Raw genomic sequence first — 24,412 nt, 5'->3', positions numbered from 1 at the left:
ATGTGTGAACTTGCTCTTCAAATCATTTAACTTTTCATTACAACAAATATTCATAGAGGAGAAATAGATATATGGATGTATGGTGTACATGTATATAAATGCATATGCATATATGTGTGCCTACTTGTGTTGTATATAAAATCATAACCAACCTGCCAACTAGCAAGCTATCAGCATTTCATGAGCCTTCACCTCTGAAGGCCCCTCACTGATCAAATTCCCATTTCTCCCTCCAGTCCAATTCACTTCTCATCTTGTTAAAAAATAATTTCCTTTTCCCGTTTTGCTCATACATCTGGGTTGTCTCCAGCCTTTGGCTGTGTCTGTGCCTGTCACTTTACTAAGGTTCTGAGTGACACGTCGTTCACAGGAGAAACATAAAGTGGTTCAGCAAAGCCATGGTGTGTGTGTGTGTGTGTGTGTGTGTGTGTGTGTGTGTGTGCTCCTCCCCTTTTCAAGAGCAGCAAACTGGACAACTTGGGAGATATATCTTAACCCAAAAGAACAGGAGGAACGAGTGGACCAGTGGCAGAGAGGTTTAGAAGCATGTGAACTGTTTGCTGCTCCCCAAGGCTACCCAGTATGGAGTTGGGTATCTCCAGGGTGAGGGTTGGGCATCACATCAGTAGGACCCCCAGATACACCTAGTGAACAAGTTCCCGCTTTAGATTCCCAGATTCATCCCTGTCCTCAATTCAGATGTGGCCCCCATCTATCTTTCTCAGTGACAAATCGCATCTCAATTTAAGCGTTACTGCCTGCTCAATCCTGCTCTATTTTTTTCTTCTCCATCATCACTACCTGAAATTGTCTCATTTGTTTCTTTATCTCTATAGCTATTTTGCTCAGTACAGCAACAATATAACATATGGACTGGGGATCTAAACTCTGTGTTAAGACCAGCTCCCCCACTTGCAAGCTGTGTGATCTTGAACTAGTTGTTTCGCTTTTCTTTTCTAAGATTTACTTTTATTATTTATTTAAGTGCACGTGTGTGTTTCTGTGTGTTTGTGTATGTATACCACATACGATGGTGCCTACAGAGGCCAGATGTAGGTACCTACAGAAGCCAGAAGGTGTCAGATCTCTTGGAGCTGGAGTTATAGGCTATTGTGAGTCACCCAATGTCGGTGCTGGGAACCAAGTTCGAGTCCTTTGGAGGAGCAGCAAGGAGTCCTACTTGTCTCACTTCTTTAAAGTGCCACTTTATCTTATATACGATGGAAATTAGGAAATTACTGTACAGCATCATTAGGATAAGTAATGACTTGATGAATGCAAAGAATCAGGTGAAACGCAGCTTGTGAAAACATTTTGTGACTGATAGAAGGTGTGCCAGTACTGGGCCTGGCATATAAGGGTTATGAATATCTTAGCTATTGTCAGCACTGTCCATCAGAACCATATTGCCATGTCTTCCCTCCAGAATAGAAACACTTTGACAGCAAGGCTTTGATCTCTGTTAGCCTCTGGACAATCCCCTGTGCTGAACAATGGGCCTTGGCCTATATTTATAATAATATGCTCCCTACGCTCAATGCATATTTCCTAAGAACTGTGTCTTAGAACACCAATCTCAACTCTACTGCCCAGTGCAGCTAGCTGTATAAACAAATCATTACATTGTGGTGAACACAGTGAAAGAGCGAGTTTAAGCAAGATGTGTAGGAGTATAGAGAAGGAGGCAATTAAGTCTGTCCCAGAACCTCTGAGAAGTCTTTGCTGAGGAGATAATGTTTACAGAGTCTTGAAGCTCAGTGACACTTCAGGAAGTAGAGACTGGGACAGGTGAAGGCACTGCAGCAAAGCATCATGGTAAGGTGAGGGCCAGAGTGCTGGGGAGCTCACTGCAGGCTGCAGTAAGAACAAGAGGGGACAGAGGCACAGAGAGGCTATTAGATCAGCTCAGAAAGGAGCTCTGCTTGTCAGGCTAAGAAATTTGGATTTCATTCTGATGGTTGTAGGGAATCACGGGAGAATTATAATGTGAAGAGAAGCATAATCAAATTTACCATTCTGAAAGATCATCATGGCTTCAAAGAGGAAAGAGACTGGGCTAGCCCTCAAGGCAGGAAACTGGGAGAGCAAACGCTGGAAGGTCCTGAGCAGAAGGGATGAGAGTCTGACTTCGGAGACTGGCAGAGGGTAAGAAGCTCTGGCTTTGAGAAGTCACTAGGAGGCACACCTTCTCCAGTCCTCCTGATTGACTGGATGTGGATGGAGGGCAGGGTAAGGGAAAGTAGAGGCCAGGATTGCTCACTGTGTGTGTGTGTGTGTGTGTGCTGCATATATGTAAGTGGGAGGGCTTGTGTGCAGGTGCATTCCCAGGCAGAGGTCAGAGCAGGGCTTTGAGTCCCTTCTTGTATTGCTCTTCATTTTACAGCTGTGAGACAGGGTCTCCCACTGAACCAGAAGCGTGCTTGCCGTTTCACCTGGGCTGCCAGGCCAGACAGCTTTCTTGGCATCTGCCTGTCTTGAGCACTCACTGCTGGGGTTACAGGCATGTGCTGCCATGCCCAGACTTTTATTTTTAAAGCATGGGTGCTTGGGTTTAAACTCAAGTTCTCATAGTTGTAAAGCAAGCATTCTTACCCACAGAGCGATCTCCCCAGCCCTCTTTTTTTTTTTTTTTTTCCTTAGACAGAGTCTTACATCTTACAAGCCTTGGCTGACCTAGAACTCACTATGTAGACAAAATTGTCCTTGAATTTGCATCAACCTTACTGCCTCTTTCTCCTCAGTGGTGGGAATACAGATGTGTTCCATTAAGCCTGGCTTCACATTTCTGTTTTTAAAAAGATTTCATTTTTTATCTACACATATATGTGTGAGTCTGCGTGTGGGAGCATGTAAATGTAAGTGCCCACAGAGGCCAGAAGAGGATATCAGATCCCCTGGAACTAAAGTTATAGGTGACCGTTATGAGGCACTAGATGTGGTTGCTGAGATCTAGGCTTGAATCCTCTGGAACAACAAGTGCTCTTAGCTGCTGAGTAGTCTTTCCCACCTCTCCACACTTCTTTATTATGTCTCTGGAAGTCTGGCTGTACCATAAAACTGAAGCAAGTATCTGGGGGAAGAAATAGCTTTAATGTAAAGTCAGTGCATGCTCTGAGTCTGGTTTTGGACAGTGCAACCATGGCAGGTACAAACTGGAGATCTGTAGTAGCAAATGGAGTTCCTATTTGTTGAGTATCTCTAATGTCCCTGAGGCTATATTTGGCACTCTCTGCACTTTGCTCTGCTTAACATTGAGAACAATCCTCTGAGAGAGGGGAAATAATCATCTTTATTTTTATAGGTGCTGAAACTGAGGCTGAGAGATGTAATAATGCCTCTTTTATATGGTTCACATTTAAGGACTTTAATTTTTTAAATTTTTATTATTTTAATTTTTTTTTTTTTTTGGTCTTTTTGAGACAGGGTCTCCCTGTAGCCCCAGCTGTCCTGGAACTAACTATGTAGACCAGGCTAGCCTCGAACTCACAGAGATCCACCTGCCTCTGCATTCCTAGTGCTGGGATTAAAGGCATGTGCCACCACGCCCGGCCTATTGTTTTAATTTTATGTGCATGAGTATTTTGCCTGCATGTATATAAGCGCATCCATGTGTGCAGTGCCTGCAGAGGACAGAAGAAGGCATCGGATCTCTTGGAACTGAGGAACTGAACACGAGTCCTCTGCAAGAGCAGCCTGTGCTTTTAACCATTGAATCACCTCTTCAATCCTCACATTTTAAGAACCATAAAGTGCATAGAAAGAAGGATTCGAAAATATAGTCATAAAGGTAATTTGGAGGTAGATCATGGAAAACCTTGAGAGGAAATAATTGCCTGAAAAATATTGTGAGAATCAGGTGAAACACAGCTTGTGAAAACATTTTGTAACTGATAGAAGGCTAAACAAATATGAGGTGTTCTAGCCATGTCCAAACCTTATCACAATGACCAACCATACTATTAAACTAATAATGGACTTTTAGTATTCAGATCTGAAGTTAAATAAAATCGATCCTTGTGTCTTCTCCTTTTTATTGATAGTTTGGTAAAATAATCTTTAAAGATAGTAGTGGCTTTTCTTTCTCACCACCATACTATTAATATGTCTGTTTTGAAAAGGGAGAAGCTCTCAGATGGGGTAGTCATGGTGTAGGATAAGAAAGAAGAAGGGTTTTGGAAATAAAACACACCTAACTTGTCAGGCCTAGTATATCCTTACACTTTGTAGATAGACCATAATGATCACTTACTTGATTATTTCTACTATTATCACTCAGAAAATATTAGGATAAAAATCATGAGGCCTCCCACCAGCTCATTCTGTGCATGTGAACTGAGAGCTGAAATACTTTGCAAATGCTTCCGGTGGGCTGAGTCACAGTTCATTTTGTCCCTCCTCAAACAAATATAGGCCATGTAAGTTATTCAAGCTTCTTTCCTTAAATTTCAAAATCACATGCCCAGAGCCTCCCTCTGGGCTGCTCCTGACCCCTCCCTCCACATTCTCTCTCTTTATCTCTCTGGTTCCTCCCATCTCAAGCTCTGTCCTTTCTCCCCATTAACCCATCACTTTTCTACAGGACCAGACTACCACTCTCCAAAAGAAATATAACGCCAGCCACAGATGGAAGTCTAACTTTCTAGAAGCTTTATTAAAAAGTAAAAAGAGCTCTTCTCCTTTCCTCTGCCATTGACCTCTGTACACTTGTTTCTGTCTCTCACCATGTCTTCTCACAAGACTTTCAGAATCAAGCGATTCCTGGCCAAGAAACAAAAGCAAAATCGTCCTGTTCCCCAGTGGATTCAGATGAAAACCGGTAACAGAACCAGGTACAACTCTAAGAAAAGACAGTGGAGGAGAACCAAGCTGGGTCTGTGAGGATTCACACAAGATGGCTCTGTTTAAGCTAAATCATGGTCACCATTAGGCCTACCAAATGGAACTGAAAGGTTTATCCTGGAGATTTGTTCATATTAGGAATCTGATTTGCTTTTTTATCTGCTTTACATGAGTGAATTGATTGGTTTAGTAATAAATATGTAGACCCTTCAAAAAAAAAAGTAAAAAGAAATGAACAAAACTAACTAGATTGTATTTAACCATGTATGACCAGGATACAATCATTTAGAATATAATCAATGTAAAAATAGAAATATTTTACATTTTTACATGGTTTTCTCTCTCTCTATCTCTCTCTCTCATCTCTGTGTGTGTGTGTGTGTGCGTGTGTGTGTGACTGTGTTTCTGTTTGTCTGTGTGTTGTGACAGAATCTCATGTATCCCAGTTTGGCCTGGTAATCTCTATATAGCCAAAAGTGACCTTAAATTTGAGATCTTCCTAAGTACTGGGATTAACAGGCATGTGCCACTATGTCCTGTTTGTGTGGTGCTAGAGGTGAAACTCAGGCCTTTGAGCATGATAGACGAGCACTTTATTTAACTAAACCACATACCTAGCCCTTACGTGGTTTTGTAAAAACCTAAATCTTTAAAATCCAATGTGTATTTTACATTCACAACTCATGTTTCAAGTGCTTGGACGCTATCTCTGGTGCTCTCAGGGTAGATCCTGCCCTGTAATGCCTCCTTCCCTTTACCAGTCCAGCATTCCAGGTATATTGGCATTATAAGTGAGTTTCAGTAAAAGGAACGATGGGAATGGGCTGACCATTGAAGATCACATGCTATTACTGCATGCCAGCATAACAATTTAGAAAGGGGGAAACCTGCCCTGATACCCTCAGAGAAAGTCAGTCCACTATAACCTTAATAACTGAATCTCCTACCACTTCTCTCCCAAACAGAGCAAGTTCTCCAAAACTAAAATCCATACACTATATACCTAGGCCTCTGCCTCAATCCCAAATATAGCAATGGATGCTTCTGAGAAGTAAAGAGAGAAGGTTCCCCACCCAAAGTCCAGGGTCATGGTCATTAACATGGAAAACAGGGCTGACAGCAAAACTGAGGGTGTGATTTTTCTGGAGAAAGTACTTGTCTCTTAAGATCTGATCCTAAGTTGTACTCCCAGGCCAAAACACAAAAACAGAGTGGGTTCCTAGAGAATTTCCTCTTGAACTTGCAGAAGTTATGGTATGAATTTTGGTGAGTCATTCTACTCTAATGCCCAATAGGAGGTTTTCCTATCATAGGAATGGGACCACTCAAACAGTGACATGCAGACTGCACAATGTTTCACACCAAGTGAAAATCATGGAATAGGTTCTGTATGTTACTTCTCCTCTTGTGGGATCTGTGCTTTTCTTGACCTTTTCTCCAGGAGCCAGGTCCACTCCTAGAGCAAGTCTGTGTGGAGAGCTGGCCAGAACCTTCTCCTGGTAGATGGCAGCTCTTGGTCTCTGCTTGGTGCTGTCCAGGCTGACACGTTGCCTCTCTTTACTGTACTGCTGAACAATCATAGTACCCTGTGGTACAGCTGCGGGCAGTACTGCTCCCCACCCCTCCTGCTTTTTGTGGTTTCCTCCTTTGTGATTGCTACAGCATATGTTTTATTAAAAGAGAAAAAGAAGGGAAGACAAGAGGTTATGTACATGGGCATGCTCAGGAATCTTAAGATTGAAAATCTTCTGCTCAGTGCGAAATGCCTAAGGGCTTTGGCATTTTGCCGGCTCCAAGTAAACCCCAAGAGGAACATTTGGGTGGGGAAATAGGAAATGGAAGAAAATCAAAGCTCTCTCTTAAGAGGTTCTGATTCTGAAATATGAGAGGATTTCCTCCTGTTTTCTTGAAATTTGACTGTTTTTCTTGAAATTTAATATTCTTATTAAATTTTTTTGGATAGGAGGTTGATTAAGTCTCTGACCTTGAGCAATATTTTTTCCTATTGTATATAGATTAGACCTGAGGGCGGGTAGAAGGTTGGGAACTATTTTCAATGCTTAACGAGATGCCCCAAATTTATAAGTCTTTTGTCTATCTCCTACAGCAACTTCCTTTAGGCCAGTACAAGTTTAAAAAAATTAACCCAAATATGTAGGAATTCCAGGTTGCAAGAACAGAGGTGGCCTCAGAGAATCATGGAAACCTTCAAGCTTCCAGTCTCTCACCTGTGCTACAATGAGTGTCTCCATCAACAGGAACCCTTTGTTCCCTCTCTTCCTATTCAAAAAGATTCCACCCCAACCCTTATAACTCAACTCAGATTCTCCATTCTTTCAATACTGATAGCTCTTATTATCAGTACAGATCAATTAGAAGATTAATTAGGTCAGCCTTTTGACTTCTCTTGTATTGAACTGTTATTTAGACCTTACATCATTTACCTGTGTCTAGATGTGAGCCTGGTTTCCTAACTAGAATATAAGACCACTGAGGGCAAAGCTTTCTAGGGCTTTTATCACAAATTACCCTCACATAGTGCCAGAGAAGCTTTGGATCCTGACAACCTCCCAGCCTTGTAAATATAGAGCAACCCATGTCGCATCAATATTGCTGAGATTAAACAATTCCTTAGAAGAAGGACATAGAAACTGAGGTTGGTGTAGGTCCCAGATCCCATTCCATGATTTTCCCCTGTTGCTGTGTGACCTAGGTAAAGGAGACGTATCTGATGTGTTCTGCTCTGCCAACCCCCCTTTTCTAAGAAGGAGGCTCAAATCGTTCTAGTTCTACTTCTTAGGGTAATCAAAGATAAATGTGACAATAAGCCATGTGAGGATTAATTAGAGGAGCTCCGGAAAATGCTCCTAGCTCTTTGGGAAAGGATGCCCTTATAAAATGTATGCAAAGTCTTATTATTTAAGAGAAAGAGTTGAATCACCAGAAATAACACTGCACAATGTTTATTTAAACACTATCCAGGAACCTGAACACTGAACATCCCAGTCAGCACAAAGTGCCCACACAGCATCTCCAGTCCATTCAGATTACCTCTTGTTTGTGAGTGGGGAGGGATTCTGGAGCATCCTCTCAGAGGGCTCTCTCTTAGGTTATGCTCCCCAGGTGCTAGCCTGTGCCTTGGGAAAGGGGATTAGGAGGACTTGATGACGCAGGATGTTCTGTGTCCTTTGGCCTTTCTCAGTAAACAACCTGTCAGGGGACGCCTAGGAGCACAAGAAGATGATCTTGAGGGTCAAGAAGAGAAGATGCTCCTAACCCTCAAAGCCAGGCCAGTATCCGGGGATCAGGGTTCATCTGCCATTCCCAGCTCTTCCCTCATCAGCTCCTTTCTAGTTTCCACACTGTAGCACACATTACTCCATTCTGGGAGAGGAAAGACAGCTCCATTTTTGGTGAGAAGAGGGAAATACGAGTCAAGAATGCCTCTGTCTTTCCCATGGCTGCAGCCCAGCTGTCAAACCCTTTGGAACCAGCTGCTCTCCAGCAGTGAAGACTATGGTCTGACGTTTGTTTTCTTATCCTCAAACACAGTATTCTTACTCTGCATCTTTTCAAATCATATACCTCCTTCAAGAAGCAAAGCATGCATCTTTTCCCATAGCAGGCAGCAGCTGTGATATTGGTAATGTAGGATTACTGTGGCAGCACTGCCTGGTCATGTTCTCAATGCTACATAGCAACTTATTCCAGGTGAGAAGGAACTCCAGAGGGTCATGCCTTAAACAAATACCATGTGCTCAATTGTGTGAAATCAAGAGGGAGAACACATAAACTCCAGCATCACTTTGCCTGATGTCATCAGACGGCCCCCCAGGGGATTTTGTAGAAGCCTTTAGCTGCCTGGTTAACACTGGCATTGCATGTCTTCTAGAAAGCATGGACAGAGTGTGGGGGGAGGAAGGGTATCAACATGTACATCTCTAGTGAAGGGAGAAAGACACTGGCTTATGGTACACCTTATTCTTCTGATTAGCCTGTGTTAATATATCACTATCCTTGTTGGATAAGGTCTAGATTATCTTTTATAATTGTTATCCATTTAACACAACTGCTCCTACTCAGGGAAACCTGCTCCCAGGACAGGAAAGAGCACACAAGATGTTCTTTACAGAGGGGTCTGTTCGATCATGTTACAGTGCATTCAGCGAATTATCAGTTAATATTTGGCTTAAGTCTACATATCCTGGATAAATATATACTGTTCAGAGGGACTGCTTTGTGAAGGGAGAACTCTTCAGGGCTAGAACAGCAGTGCACAAGTTCCTTCCCTCACTGAACATCTGTGGCCTGGACAGGGGGTTGTGCATGCTTAGTTTTTCTGGGCAGCCAGCTTCCTGCATACAGCTGTGAAAACACACACACACACACACACACACACACACACACACACAGGCAGCATTTGATTGTGTACCCAGATACAGCTGTACACACACACACACACACACACACACACACACACACACACAGAGGCAGCATTTGATTGTGTACCCAAATGATCACAGAAACAGACCCAGCAATATGTTAGATGGTATCAACACACCATTGCCTTCAGCACAGCAATAGTCTCCCCTTAGTGTCTCCAGTGCACTGCTAGGATCAACTCAATCAATGGGGCTTCTGCTATAACACACACACACACACACACACACACACACACACACACACAGAGGCAGCATTTGATTGTGTACCCAAATGATCACAGAAACAGACCCAGCAATATGTTAGATGGTATCAACACACCATTGCCTTCAGCACAGCAATAGTCTCCCCTTAGTGTCTCCAGTGCACTGCTAGGATCAACTCAATCAATGGGGCTTCTGCTATAGCTCCTAAAAAGACTATTTGCACCTTATTGGGTTCACTCTTTGGAATGTTTTTCCCCCTAGATGCATGTTCATGGAAGAAACAAACTGGCATCTAAACATGTTACAGGACTTATGAACATGTGAATACAGATGCATTGTGCATCATGATACCACATTTTTAGGGTCCTCCCCAAATACAGTGAACCGCGTGCAATTCAGTTCAGTACCAGCTAAGCAAGCAAAAGTCCTTGTCATCTTCTGCAATTATGCAGCCGATTGGATTTTCCGAAGCTAATGGGAGTTGGGCTAACTTTGAGGACTTAAATCAGGCAAAACAATATAGGTCAGGCAGAGAGCCCAAGCTCGGTGACAGCCATGCAACACCAGGAGGCAATACCATAGCCAACTAAAACCCAAAGTCCACTGCTAAGCTCCACACCAGGGAAACTAAGAGGTGGAATGGTAATCGTTCCCTTGCTTGCGGTTTGCCTGGCACCAGGGCAAGAGGGTTGAACGAAGGCAAAATAGTCCTCTTACCGGTGGTTTCACCGAAAGAACAACGAAGGGGGATGCAGAAAACCCATGAACCCCTGCAGTTACCTTGAATCCTTGCAAGAGCCCTCCTTGGCTGTATCAGCTGCTCCCCAAACCTCCAACGACCGGGAGGAGACTCGTAAAAGATTCCCGATTTGTGTGCAACATCTCCAGTGGCAGCTTTCCAAAGTTTTTACTTCATAATTTCTTGTGGCTCTTTCTTGTTTGGGGAAATGTGAATGCTTCCCCTTCAGCTTGGGAGAGGGAGCGGTGTCGCTTCTCAAATTCTTTCTGGCTCTCGGCTGGCTTTGCTGTTGCCTCCGCCGCGGCCGTTAGACCACTTGCCTGCTGCCTTCTGGCTGCGCAGCGAGCATCCCAGGCACCCACCGCATGTTTGAAGTGGGGAGGTTCGGCGCTAGGCCGGGTCACACGCTGGCTGGGAGAGGTGAGGAAAGTGGGAAGCCAACTGGGGAGTTCCCTGTCCCTCCACCGAGGTGAAACCCAAAGATCTTGACTTCTTTCCAACTCTAAAGAGACTCACCCGCCCTGTCATCCGAAATCAGTGCCTTGCACATGGACAGAGCCCTCTGCGCCGGCTTCACAGCTCCGTCTGCTGTCCAAGGACCTGCCAGTGCCCTCGGAGCGCACGGCAGGTGCATTTCCCTCAAGTCCTCCCCGGATCCTCCTAGCTCAGAGGAGGCGCTGCGGGATGAGCCGAGAGCCGCTCGGCACGCAGGCGGATTCCATCTCAGGGCTGCAGACCCGCGCGCTCCCGCTCCGACTCGGCGGTCTGTACCTAACCAGTGTCACCTGCAGACTCAGACACCAGATGAGTGTCTTAAGATAACAATGCTGCCCTGCCTGCCTCTCTCTTTCTTTCTTATGCACGTAGGCCGGGAGCCAATAGCTGGGAGCCCCACACTCCCCACAAGTGCCCATTGGCTGGACAGCCTGGCAGGGGGCGGGCTCTGAGCCCCACCGGCTATCTCCTTTGGCTGGCTGGCAGTCTGGGGCGCCAGCTCTGTTAACCCTCCCAGCTTTGCAGCAGCGACTTTATTTATTTATTTATATATTTTGGGGGGCAAGGATAAGGAAGCATTGGATAAATTCGCGGCTGCTGGTAGGGTGGGGGTGAGGGTAACAGAGTCTAAGAAAGCTGAGGAGCAAGAAGTAGCCGGGGAACTAATTACATTTCTTCTAATCTTCTGAGTTACAATAATCATCGTCCCAGCCCATTTTGTTTGCTTGCTTAACCAGAACTTCCAGAGACAGGCACCCATTTGCTTCATTCTCTTTCTAATTTGAGGTATCATTCGGTTGTTCTATGCTTTTTAAGCCTCCTGAATTACTTAATTAGAAGTGAGCCCCCCAGTGAGAAACCACAGACACACACACAAACACACACACACACACACACACACACACACACACACACACACACACCAGAGATACACGGGAGAGAGGGAGGAGAAAGACAGCAGGAGCTCGATAAGATGCCTAGGCAGAGAGAAATAGCCTCCAAAGCACTGAACAGCACTGGACACCTCGCCACCCCCACACCAGAACAAGGAGGAAAACTTCTCGATTCTGGGGAGACATTTAAAAAGCCTGCTTCCTCCCCAAAAGAGAATTGTTTTGCCTGTGATATCTTCCTTCTGTGTGCCTCCTTTCACTCCAGTGGGTTTCAGGAAGAGGGGCTCAGCTTTTAAAGGAAGACTAGAGAACTCAGAACAGGACCAGCCTTGTTTCTGTGAAGCAGGTGTTGTTGCAGAGCCTGTGAACTGAGAGGGAGGGGGTGCCTGGAGGAAGAGAGGGAGGGAAAGGGGGAAAGAATGAGGGAGAATAGTATTAACTTTGAATTGAAGGGTGTGAACTATGCATATTTGATGTTCTAATAAAAGTGGGAGGTTGAAATAAGCCCCACTGACTGGCACACTACACTAAATTTTGGCAAGAGCAAGGAATAGTCATTGTTGAAGACAAATCCACTTCAACAGAAGAGCTGGAAGTTGAAACTGGCAAGGGAATGTTGGGGGTAGGGTGAATGTCCATTAAATCATGTGACAGGAAAACAGGTAGAGTAGAGTATAGTCAGAAAGAGAGAAGGGACGATTTAGTTTGCTCAAGTTGAGAGCAGCATTAGAGATTGGCTTTTTAATTTAAAAACATAAAAACAGAAGAGTACAGAGGTTCAATAAATGTCAAAGCATTATACATCTGGGTTAGCTGAGAAGTTTCAGGTGGCCAGGTGTTTTGAGCCAGTGAGGAAAGCGTAGACATACAATCTCAGCTACAAATTTCATTTCCCAGAATTCCTGAATTTCACCTGTTCCATCCTCTATTATCTCATACATGTTTTCCTTATTCATCGTGTATGTTATACTTTTGGCAGACTGCAGGTGTCTAAGCTACAAAACATGCCAGGGAATGATAGACCCACTGTCTGAAGCTCTTTAACTAGGATAAATGATCTAAGTAAACCACTGAATGCCTGAACGCAGTTTCCCACCTGCTGAGAAAGGTATCCCTGTGGTGCTCAGAGACAGTGTCCACTGAACCTGTCCCCAGTGACAACACATTAGACATCAAGCATCTTGTAAAATAACTCAAGGACATGGACAAATGGAAGGAGTGGTGGAACAAATGTTACCAATTTCAATGAAAAGAAAGAAGTTCTAAGATCTCTCAAGGAGGAAAAGGGGTGAAGTTGATCACATGAAAACAGAGAAACTTCACAGTGCTCTCTTCTGTGGTGTCATAAATCATCTAATGAAATTTTAATGAGGTAAAATACACATTAATAAAAAATTCTACAAGTGTGTAATTTGATGAATGGATTTTCAGTGATGTAACTACTGCTCACATAATTTTCCAACATTCCAAGAAGCAAACTCCTACCCTTTCTTAGTCAAAATCCTCTAGTCCTCCCTGGAGGACTGCTATTCAAACATCCATTCCCATAGGATAATGTTATCTGCTCTTAAATTTTGTAAGTATACAATCTTAGAGTGTATAGTATTCTGTGTCTTGTTTCTTTCACCTATTTAATATCGGGGAGACTGATCTGTGAAGCTGTATTTTTTCTACTTATTATTTTAAATTTATGTGTATGAGTGCATTGCCTGCACATATGTAAGTGTATCCCTGTTGTGCGATGCCCATGAAGGTCAGAAGGGGGGTGTTGGATTCCTTGGAACTGGAGTTACTGGAGTTAAAGAATCTTCCAGTCTTGTATTATTTATCCACCTAGATTGATGACTTACTGAACTGTATCTCATCCATCCCCTGAACACCCTCCACATACACACATCAATAAAATGAAAGCCCATTTCCACTCTTTACTCCTCTCATGCCCTCTGTTCACCTGGAATAGAGTGCTCTACCATTGGGCCATTGGGTGTTAAGAACAGAACCTGGGTCCTCTGAAAGAACAGCTAGTGCTCTTAACCTCAGGGCCATCTCTCCAGCCATGAAGCTGTATTTCTTTTTTCTTTTCTTTTCTTTTTGGTCTTTTTGAGACAGGGTCTCCCTGTAGCCCAAGCTGTCCTGGAACTCACTACGTAGACCAGGTTGGCCTTGAATTCACAGATATCCACCTGCCTCTGCCTCCCAAGTGCTGGGCCTACAGGCATGTGCCACAATGCCGGGCGAAGCTGTATTTAAAAAAAAAACAAAAACAAAAACAAAAAACAAAACACTATATAGTATTCCATTGCATAACTACATGACATTTATTCATCCTCCTATTCATGAATACTTGGGTTTGTTCTGTATTTTAAACTATTATGATTATCTGCTAGCAATATTCTTGTACTTGTCTTTTGGGTCACACATTCTTTAATTTTTTCTGAATAAATACCAAGAAGTATAAATCATGTAATTTACTTTTGACTTTTACACTGGAGAAATGCTTGTGAAAATTATTCAAAAGTCTACTTTCTATATGAAATATTTTGGTTATCTGATAATAGAAAAGGCTATCACTACTGAGAACCAACTGAAAGTCTAAATGTATGAAATCCTCTGCATACATAATCTTATTGCCTCCTCATGAACACCCTACTATGTATTATATTTTTTCTATGTAACTAATGAAAACATTAAGTGCACAAAACATTATATTCAGAAATGCCCTTTGCTGTTTTGAAGGCATGTGCATGCACAGAGTGTATATGCACATGTAGGGCATGGTGGTAGGTGGGGGTGGATATGCACGTGCCTGAGTGTGAATAAGTGCTCAGTGAGTGGAGCTATGAGAAAAGGAAGTGATAGAAGATCCCATGAGGCCAGAAATTGGAATGAAGCGAGGTGACAATCTGAGGAATGAAGAGCACTGTGTTTCAGGTAAACAGAAGGGCATGGGAGGAGTGAAAATAGGAAATGGGCTTTAATGTTGCTGGTGTGTGTATGTGGAGAATGGTCAGGGGAAGGATGAGATACAGTGCCATCAATCTAGGTGGATAAATAATACAAGATTGGAATCTTTTAAAAAATTTTAAGCCATGGCATTTTCACTTCATTTTATAGACACAGAAAAGGTAGAAGAACAAGATGAAAGCAAGATTTTGTGAATTCTGGTACCTGGATGCCTAGGTACAGAGACTGATAGGGAAAGCAATAAAAAAGTTATTATGAGTCAAGGAAAGAGACCACTGACATTTAAATATAGAACGGTGGACCGCAGGAGAAAAGTCAAGATTACAGATAACAGAAGTTGGCATTGTATAGTTTTAAAAGAATATAAATACTTGCATGTATAGTATCATGGCCAACAGAGATGACTGAGCTCATTCTTTTCATGGGAAAAGTAAAGATAAGCAAAGTCCAAATTCACCTCCAAAGAAAATTATGAAGGGAAGACTTGAACCCCATCTGTTGTTTTGCTACAGCATGTCACCTCTACACAAAGCTGATGACTAAGAAATGCTCCCATTTCCTCATCCCATTTAATAGTCAAGCGTGGTCCAGGAGATATGGTCTGACTTCTGTGAACTGCAACATCTATCCTCATTTTTAGGTATTTAATTCCTGAAAGGAAGACCATGTCACATAAGCATGTATACAAGAGTCAAGTGTTTGGCAAAATATGCTCTTTTTTTGTTTCTATAACCTCTCTTGTTAAACTCCTATGCAGAACTTGAGAACCTATAAAAATTTGAGATACCAAATTCTGATATATCCAGCTATGACATTTTAAGCAGACTCAATATGACTTAAAGAAAATCAAACCTACAATGCTTCAGTTGTGTTTTCTAGCATGACTCATGATTCTTCTCAAAATTAAGAAGATTTAAAAATTATAGTAGGTTATATGTTACACAAAAACAGGAGAGAGAATTTTTCTGCTCATGATTTGTGTATGTCCAGGATTTGGTAGACACTCCAGTGTTTGTGTTTGCTGAACGAGTTGTGATCCATGACCGTGAAATCTTGTTTGTGCTCTTTATTCCATGGGATCTTTTTAGATCAATCTTGTCAGGCACCTCACTATTTCACTGGCCTGAGTTTCTTCATCTGTTAAACAAATAATTCAACTAATAGATGATCTGATAGTTTCATGCTGTTTCGCACATACTAGGACTAACTTTGTTTTCTAACTTTATTCAGTGGCAAATCATTTGCCTAGTGAGTAGGAAAAAGTCTTTCTTGCCTTCTTCATTCTTAGGGGAGCGATGAAGATGAGGATGAATGGAGGTCATTAGCTGATGCATCTTTTTGCAGTAGTTTGCAGTGACACATGATAGTACACCTCTGGGTGAATTCTCAGATATGTCATATTTGAAAACAAAACTTGCAATGAAGGGTTTTTTTTTGTGGGGGGTGGTAAACAGATCTTTCACCCCTTAAAATGTGACCTTAAATATGACTGATTCAACTAGATTGAAATATTCAATTTGATTAATCTTGGAAATGCATGGCACACATTTTTGTCTTTCAAGGGCACCCATTTGCATGTTTCAATAAATTCACACCAGGTAGATTGAAAATGGTTTCTAAGGCCATGGGCCTATTTGAGAAGGCTGGTGAATTACTTTCCTAGAGTAGGAACTCACTTTTAAGGTCCCTGGTCTTTAAATCACCACTGAGTAAATGATGTTGGAAGGGCATACTTTTGAAGTAAGTTACTGGTTATTATGTGAAAGTTCAGTTAAATACCAGATCCCAGCATTTCCCCACTGTTGCTAATCTATCGAAGTTCAATGGGAGCAGCCAACATATTTTAACGACAACACCAGCCTGCACTAGGGAGAAGAGATCAACTGTTGGTGGTGGTGCTATTATTCCTAAGAATAGTCACTCAGGGGCTAAACATCTGCCTTGTTCTTTTCTTGACAGAGTTGGGATTGGCCTTGATCACATCCAGGAATATTCTTTCAATACTTTCCCACTGATTAAGATTGCTGAGAAACTTCAGTTCTCACATTTTCTCTCAGCTCTATTCTATTTACTGAATTTTCTAAAATTAAGGGCTCAACATTTCTTTAAGCTATTTCTGCTTTTTCTATCAATTATGGCATTTCCCACACCATCATTTTATTGCTTACTGTACATAACACTTGTGAGGGAGATGAAATGAGGCAAAAGTTACAAGTGAAAGTTCTGATTTGCTTAACAGTGTGAGGTACTGATGATTTCCTCCTTTGCTGTCTATATTTTTTCTATCAGTCTATCCACATCAATACTGCAAATATTTTCTTTACATATTCTGCAAAGATCATGCTAGGTTAAAAACACATACATGTGCATATCAGCATCCTCTTAATCTAACAGATGAAACCACCTAAGTAGTGGGTTTAAAAATAAAGGCAAAAACAGGGTAAGCGACATCCATAAAATCACTGGGTAAATTTTCATCTAGAAAGATAATCTCCCCTACACACAACACATCCGTTTTCAAGAATTATTTAAGATGTGTGCCTATGTATGCCTCTCCCAAGCCATTTGAATGACGATACGACAGGAAAAATTTTGCATTACAAAGATTTTTTTTTTTTTTTTTTTTTTTTTTTTTTTTTTTTTTTTTTTTTTTAAATGCAGCGCAGGTAGGTAATAGCCAAGAGCCTGGTTCCTGCAGGAACCTGAGAGAGGCAGGAGCATCATCAGCCAGCTGGGGGCTGACCTGATTCCCTAGAATCCTCATCTGTCTTCCTCTTCCCTCCGAACGTCCTTCCTTTCCTTTTTCTCACCGTCCCCCACCCTCGCGTGTCTCTTCCCCAGATAAGCAGCGCCTGGAAACAAAGAGCTGGGGCTCTCCAGACCTCAGCGCTGGAAACCAGGGCTCTGTGAGCCGCATCTCATTCTGGGACCAGGGCTCGCAGGCTCTGCGTCCCCTCCCCAACCTCCTCCGCCTCCCGCGCTCGCTCGCTGCTCCCTCCCCGCTCGCTCGCTGCCACCCCCACCATCACAGCGCTGGGAGGAAGGCGGCCCGGGCTCAAGATGGCTTTAGCCGGGCTCTGCGCCCTGCTCGCCTGCTGCTTGGGGCCGGCTGCGGTGCTAGCCACCGCCTCCAGCGAAGTGGATCCATCCAAGGAGCTGGAGTGCAAGCTCAAGAGCATCACCGTGTCAGCGCTGCCCTTTCTGCGTGAGAACGACCTGAGCATCATGCACAGTCCCTCGGCCTCCGAACCCAAGCTCCTCTTCTCGGTGCGCAATGACTTCCCCGGAGAAATGGTCGTGGTGGACGACCTGGAGAACACCGAACTGCCCTACTTCGTGTTGGGTGAGTCCCGGGGGAGGTCAAGGTGTCCAGAGGCGTCGTACTGGAGCCCCCACCCCCAAACTCGGCTGGCTCTGCACACCCACTAGCCGCCGCCGCCTCCCCTCCCCCACACCACCTTCCTGGATCCGCCCCACTCTTGGTCCTTTCTCCACACCCACTTACAGGCCAAGCCTCAGTCTCAATGCACCTGATGTCTCCCTAGATCCAATCTGGAGGCCAGGCTCTCCATCTCTCCTCAGCTGCCCTGCCCCAAAGAAACAGGTTGCATGAGTATCTCTGAAATCTTCCCCAGGCTTCGTTCAGGAGCATTCCTGAATAGCACTTGTCAATTACCAGACCAACTCCCAGAAGCCCGTCTGTCTGCTTGCTGGCCACATGCTTAGAGCTTTGCCTCGCACCCTTGGGTGCCCATACCCTCTCACAATCATCCCCAGGCTTTAGAAACGGGAATTCCTTGGTCAACTTGCCAGCATACCTAGGCTCCACTGAACTGATTGGTCTCCAGTCTTCCCTCATTCTGAACCTTCCATCTGTCATGGGGCTTTGACCTTCCCTTTCAAACACTCAAGTTTCTTATATCCCTGGAGTTTATCCTTGGGAAGTTCTCTCTCTATGTCCAAATGTAGCAACCTGCTCATTCAGCCACATTACACATTACCAAATCACTGGATAAAGAAATCACTAAACTGTAGTCAGTTACTGTTGCTCTTTCTTTGCACACAGAATGTCCTCCCTGGCCAAGAGGCTCTTTCCTTTGTTTACATCTCTCCCTTCTGATATCTTCTTTGTAATTTTCTTGGGTCACAACTTCTTCAGGTATTAAATCTTAATCCTTTTGACTATACCTTTCTTTTTTCATTACCAGCATCTTACCAAACATCACAGGCTCCTGTGACTTAATTAACCAAATGTCAGTGTCTTCCCTTCTCCAAGTGAGACTCTACATCTCACCATGTTGGCTGTGCATACTCAGTTGTGCCATTTATTCCTTCAGAATTCTCTCTCTCTCTCTCTCTCTCTCTCTCTCTCTCTCTCTCTCTCTCTCTCCACAAAGAACAATATATATATATATATATAGTCTTATGCTGTACATATTCTTATTTTTCCCAGGAGAAAAATTAAAGATAACTATAACTCAATCTCTAGATTCAGAGAGAGAGAGAGAGAGAGAGAGAGAGATCTACTTAATGTCCTATAAACTCAAGTTCACTTTGTAGGAACATGGCTCCCTGATGGCCGTGTGTAGGTTGAAGCCACAGGTGAAATTATACCTTTCTCCCCTTCTTTTCTTTCACAAAGATACATCTTTATACTTAAAAACATCAGGAAGTAGGTAAACCCTCATTCCCGAACCACAATGGAAAAGTAATTTTAAAAACTGCCTGGTCCTATGAAAAGTTCGTTTACAGTTCCTGGAGTGCAACTCAGTCAAACCCATTAAAGCCAATCTACACACTTGAAAGGATTATTTATTTTTGCACAAAAATACTAATAACATAATAAAGACTGGGGGCTGCCTAAGAATGGGACTGTAGTGGATATGAGCATAATGGGAACGATGTGGATATGCTGCTCATTCAGCATGCAATTTGTTGTTAGTTATTCAGTGAATGTAAGGTTCATGTTGAAGTCATGCTGGTGTGCAAATACAATCTGTTCATCATACTATACAAGAATGAATATGGAGAATTTTATGTTGCTAAGGAGGTAGTTTAGGGTTCTGCATGCAGTATTTACTGTACATAAAGATGGGCATCTGTGGATGAAAACGGGAGGTTGGGCTAGAAAGTATTCAGAATTCCTGTTCTCTTTTTGCAGAATCCCCAAGCCAGGGCCTAATGCTAGGATATGCCTACTAGGGTATGAACTATACAGCCAAAGCTCAGGTGTTAAAGAATGGGTTTTCTGTTCCTTTGTGCCAAGATGCCCACTGCAACCCCTTTTGGGGTTGCTATGGTAACCTGCTACACTAAGGCATTCACATGTAGGCACAGGCACTTTCATTTCAGGACCAGATGCACTTTTAAAGTGCATGATTGTCCTCCACCCTGCCAGTCAACAGCGTATGCTCAGAACCAGGGATTTGCTAGTGCCTATCCCTTTTGGGCCAGCATTCAAAAAGGAGTAAGATCCAAGTGAACAGAAACGGTTAAGAGTCCAATTTCATGGAGGATGAGCTCAATGATCCTTGCTCTTAAAGTTAACTTCTGTGGTCCTGGGTGTTGCGACTCATGGTTCATAGTGAGAGAAGTAGTGATTTTTGACTTAGGTTTTTCCTTACACTTTCCTAGAAGCTTCCAATCAGTAGTGTTAGAAATTAATGAAACTTATACTTCTTAGATCTCTTAGAAAAGTTCAAGACACAGAAATTAACTAAAACACACCTGGCCTCGGGTACTCTCTAGCTATCATAAACATGGATACCTGTAAGAACTCTAAGGATATCTGGTATGTTTGGATGTTCATAACCATAGGATGCTTTGGTGAAAGAGCAGACTCTGTGGACACATGGGCTTGAGCCACTCCTTGACCAAAATCAGGTCCTGTTGCCCCCAGAAAAATAAAAACAAAATAACAAAAATAAAGTTTGGATTCCTTTTGCTCTGAGGATCAAGTCCTATTACTTCAACATGTTAAACAGGATTTTCTCATTCCAAGCAAGGGCTTTCTCAAAAGTCATTCTGCTGCCAACTTCTCAAGCCTCTTATTCCTCCAAATGTGCTGTGGCTTTGAGGTTTCTTTCAAGATTTTGCACATACCTAGAGGGCTCTCTGTCCTTTCCCTACCTGTAGTGGTGCAGTCATATAAACTCCGTGCCCATGTCATCTCTCTGTGAAGCCTTCCCCAAACCCTACACAGAATGTTGTTATTCATCACACTTTTGTATTCTTTGCATGGACTAGAAAACAAAACATGAATGAATGAAACAAAAGGTAGGTTCAATTTGACTTGGGCTAGAAGAAGTAAAGGCATCTGAGGTCATGTGGAAAAGGTGAGAAGAGGATAATACTAATGTGACTATTAATATATGAATATGGAAATGGCTTGGCTATATGTGGAGATGAGCCTGACTAAAGTGGACTTGTGATATAGAAGTGGCGGGGACTGTGCCTGGTTCTGGAGAGTGGGGCATGGCTCTCCACATATGGGTCATCCAGAGAAGGCTGACGATGTGGAACACAGTGAAGCTTGGCTCCAGAGGCCACCTCAACAATCTGCCGTGCTCATTTTCCTTGTAGGATGGTCCAGCATGGTGAGGGAGGAGTCCATGTCTCCTGCTCTTTGAGATGGAGGTTGCAAACTGTAGTGCAAAGGCAAGATGCAAATTTGAATTATATCTTGTTTGGCTGCACATAGTTTTGAATTGGAATGTTTACATTCAGGCCATGTCATCTCTAATTTGACATCCTTCCCACAAATACTAATTTTACTGTGGCCAGTTGGCTTTTTTATGTTACTTGTCTGGCAACTCCAAGCCAGGTAATCTAAATCCCTGTTTTCAAATGTGTTCTGACAATTTCTAAAGCACTGCAAAGCAGCTGTAATTTTTAATTTAAAATATTTGGTTTCATAAGCTTTATTATTCTCTTGGGAAAATTTAAAGGTTTGCCAAATTCATCAACTAAAATTTATATCTCGACTAAAATTTCCTATCTCCATTTTCATAGTGGTAGATATTCCTGAACTCTTGATCTTAAGGCAGAGTTAATATGAAGTGGGGCTACAGGTTTTCTGTGCTGGGAACAGGATGTGCTTATTGGGCTTAATGCTCTCTGAGGAGGATGCCTTCTGTTTCAGCCCTAACTATTGAGCTTCTGCACATATAGAACTTAGTGGTGAGAGAGATTTTTCTTATGCTTTGGAATTTTGCTTTAGCTGTCATGGCTTTTGGTTAAAGGAAATATTCCTGAGGATAAATCAGTCAGCCCGTAGAGGTGTAGCAGGCACCCACATGCAAGTAGCTGTCAAGTGTCTGGGACAGTCCAGTTGGTGGCTACCACAGTAACTATGAAGACAGATTTGGTGTCAACCGCTGTTTTGCCGCCTATTCTGATAGTGGAGAGGATGGAAGGGAGTGGGGATCAGCAGAGGCAAATGAAATTTTTAGGGCCTGCTCACTAACAACTGATGGATGCATCACTTGAACTTAGGTCAATATGGCATTTAGACTTTTCTCCATGTCTTTTGTTACATGTGTTAGAATTTTTTTTTAATCTTTTTTTTGGGGGGGGGCGTTGTAGTGGCACATAACTTTAATCCAGCAAATGGGAGTCAGAGGCAGGCAGATCTCTGTGAGATCAAAACTAGCCTGGTCTAGATGATGACTTCCAGGTTAGGTGGGGCTACAGGGAAACCCTGTCTTAAAACAAAACAAAACAAAAATCTGTTCCTTTTCATAGTTGGATAAAGGAGCCCTGGCAATGAGCCAGGCAAGGAAAAAGCATTGCCTATTTTGTGCGGAGGAATCATTATGCTTGTTTTTGTAAATGCTTCTTGAATATCCTTGTCCAACTGAGTGTTTTCTCAAAGGACCTTGAATGTGCAAGGCGAACCCCATCAGGAAACACCCAAGAAGTTTTATTTACCTGTGAAGTACTTGGGAATTCTTATTCATAATCCTGTTCCCTTGCTGCTTGGATGTATATTATGCACCGACAGGCATGGTGAGCAAGGTAGGATGTGTGAAGCTTCCTACATTCATCACTCTGAGAAGGGTCCTCAAGAACTGCAAACTGAGAATGCCAGGGGTATGGGACCATGTGGCCACCCAGAAACACTGCGTTTAGCTCCTGATTGAACCATCTGATCTATGTGAAATGGTCTTGTACATAGAATCCACTGTCAGGATACTGGACAGAATTTTCTTCTTTCAGATAGGCTTCAGATTAACAGGAATCAAAGTACTCCCAAGATTCCTAACTTCTTTTCACATGTCTCTTCATCTTCCATTGGAGGAGAAAGTTTAAAATGCATTTCCTTTTCCTCATTTTGCCTTTCTGTACAGTGCACTTGGGTTAACAGTGAGGAAGTTTGTACAAAGTGGTGACCTCATCCAAGACATGGTTGAATGACTGGTAGCAATCTTAAACTGGAGTGCTCAGCACTTAAAACAACCATACTAGCAAAACATGCTAATTTATAGTATTGAGAAGGTTATTATTTACCATTTCTCTACAGAAATGTAGATGTTTACATCAAAAGAGTTTTGAATGCAAGAATATGAATTTTACATTTTAATTGCTCTTCAAGATATGCTGATGCAGCTTAAATTCAAGACATTGGAGTTTTTGAAAGAAAATAAAATACAAGCTTAATTACTTTATTACTTTTTGGAGGCAAGATTGAGATCTTGTTTTTGAGAAAAATATATATAGGCATGTATACATGCACACACACATGCACACACATTTCCTCCAGAGGTGGTGGCCTCAGACCTCACAGCTATCCCTCCCTCCCTCCCTCCCTTCCTCCCTTCCTTCCTTCCTTCCTTCCTTCCTTCCCTCATTTTGGAATATAATAAAAGCCAAAAGTTTAGGTGTTTCTCAGTTTAAGGCTTGTTTATAAGAGCAGAACTTGGCACCTTTGCAGCAGAGACCTGTGAAATCTATATTTTTTCAGTTTTTATACCAAGTTCAGATGTATGCCCACAGATGGCAGAAAACTCTATTCTAAGCAAGCTAGACTCCCAGGACAAGCTAGCCAATGGCAGTTTTGAATGTATTGCAGTCTGACATCTATTGCCATATTACTTTTATCACAAATATGAAATACTTGATTTTTGTGGGGTGCTTTTGAGAAAGGATTTCCCTGCAGCCCCAGGTAGAAATCACTATGTAGACCAGGCTGACCTTGATCCTACTGAGATCTACCTGCTTTGCCTTCCACACACTGGGATTAAAAACGTATGTCATCGTGCCTTGCTGAAATATTTAATTTTTAAAAAATTAATATACTTGGGCTGGAGAGATGGCTCAGCACTTAAGAGCATTGACTGCTCTTGCAGGGGACCCAGGTTCGATTCCCAACACCCACATGGTGGCTACAAATCGTCCTTAACTCCAGTTCAAGGGGAATCCGACGCCCTCTTCTGGCCTCTGCAGCATTGCATGACATGGGTGCACTTTTGTACACGCAGGCAATACACTCATACACATAAAATAAAAATAATAAATAAAAACAATTTTTTTGGGGGGGAGGGTTTATTTGGCTTACATCTCCCGGTCACAGTTCATCACTTAGGGAGCCCAAGGTAGGAACTCAAGGCAGGAACCTGGAGGCAGGAGCTGGAGCACAGGCCATGGAGGAATGGCTGCTGACTGGCTTGCTCCCCTGACCCACGCTCAACCTGCTTTCTTTTTTTTTTTTTTAATTTTTAATAACTACATGATCAGAAAAAGCATTTCACTACAGCTTAAACATATTCAGTAACACACTCCAGAGCAAGAGTACATCTCTTTCACAAGTGGGTGCAAGTTTCTAGGTTCACAGTTGA

The 24,412-nt window shown here is 42.8% G+C and overlaps 2 protein-coding genes and 1 pseudogene across 4 annotated transcripts in view; 2 read left to right on the top strand and 1 right to left on the bottom strand.

Moving 5' to 3' along the window:
- The window catches only part of Brinp2 (BMP/retinoic acid inducible neural specific 2), a 109,068-nt gene extending 97,993 nt beyond the window's left edge, over positions 1-11,075 (bottom strand). Inside the window, exon 1 of one of the 2 annotated variants that reach the window (XM_008826116.1) lies at positions 10,266-11,075. The gene's annotated coding sequence lies outside the window, so the exon portion shown is untranslated. The remainder of the gene's footprint in view (positions 1-10,265) is intronic. The other variant, XM_008826117.1, reaches the window with a different exon arrangement.
- LOC103727993 lies at positions 4,444-4,878 on the top strand (annotated as a pseudogene).
- Positions 11,076-17,247: 6,172 nt separating the features above from the next.
- Positions 17,248-24,412, top strand: part of Astn1 (astrotactin 1) — a 328,592-nt gene continuing 321,427 nt past the window's right edge. Inside the window, exon 1 of one of the 2 annotated variants that reach the window (XM_008826113.3) lies at positions 17,248-17,919. In XM_008826113.3, coding sequence (XP_008824335.1) covers positions 17,637-17,919 — 283 coding nt within the window. In that variant the 5' untranslated portion in view covers positions 17,248-17,636. The remainder of the gene's footprint in view (positions 17,920-24,412) is intronic. The other variant, XM_008826114.3, reaches the window with a different exon arrangement.

This window comes from Nannospalax galili, unplaced genomic scaffold (assembly GCF_000622305.1).
Source record: "Nannospalax galili isolate Female #2095 unplaced genomic scaffold, S.galili_v1.0 scaffold429, whole genome shotgun sequence".
Lineage (NCBI taxonomy): Eukaryota > Metazoa > Chordata > Mammalia > Rodentia > Spalacidae > Nannospalax > Nannospalax galili.
This window is presented reverse-complemented; position numbering and strand designations above follow the sequence as displayed.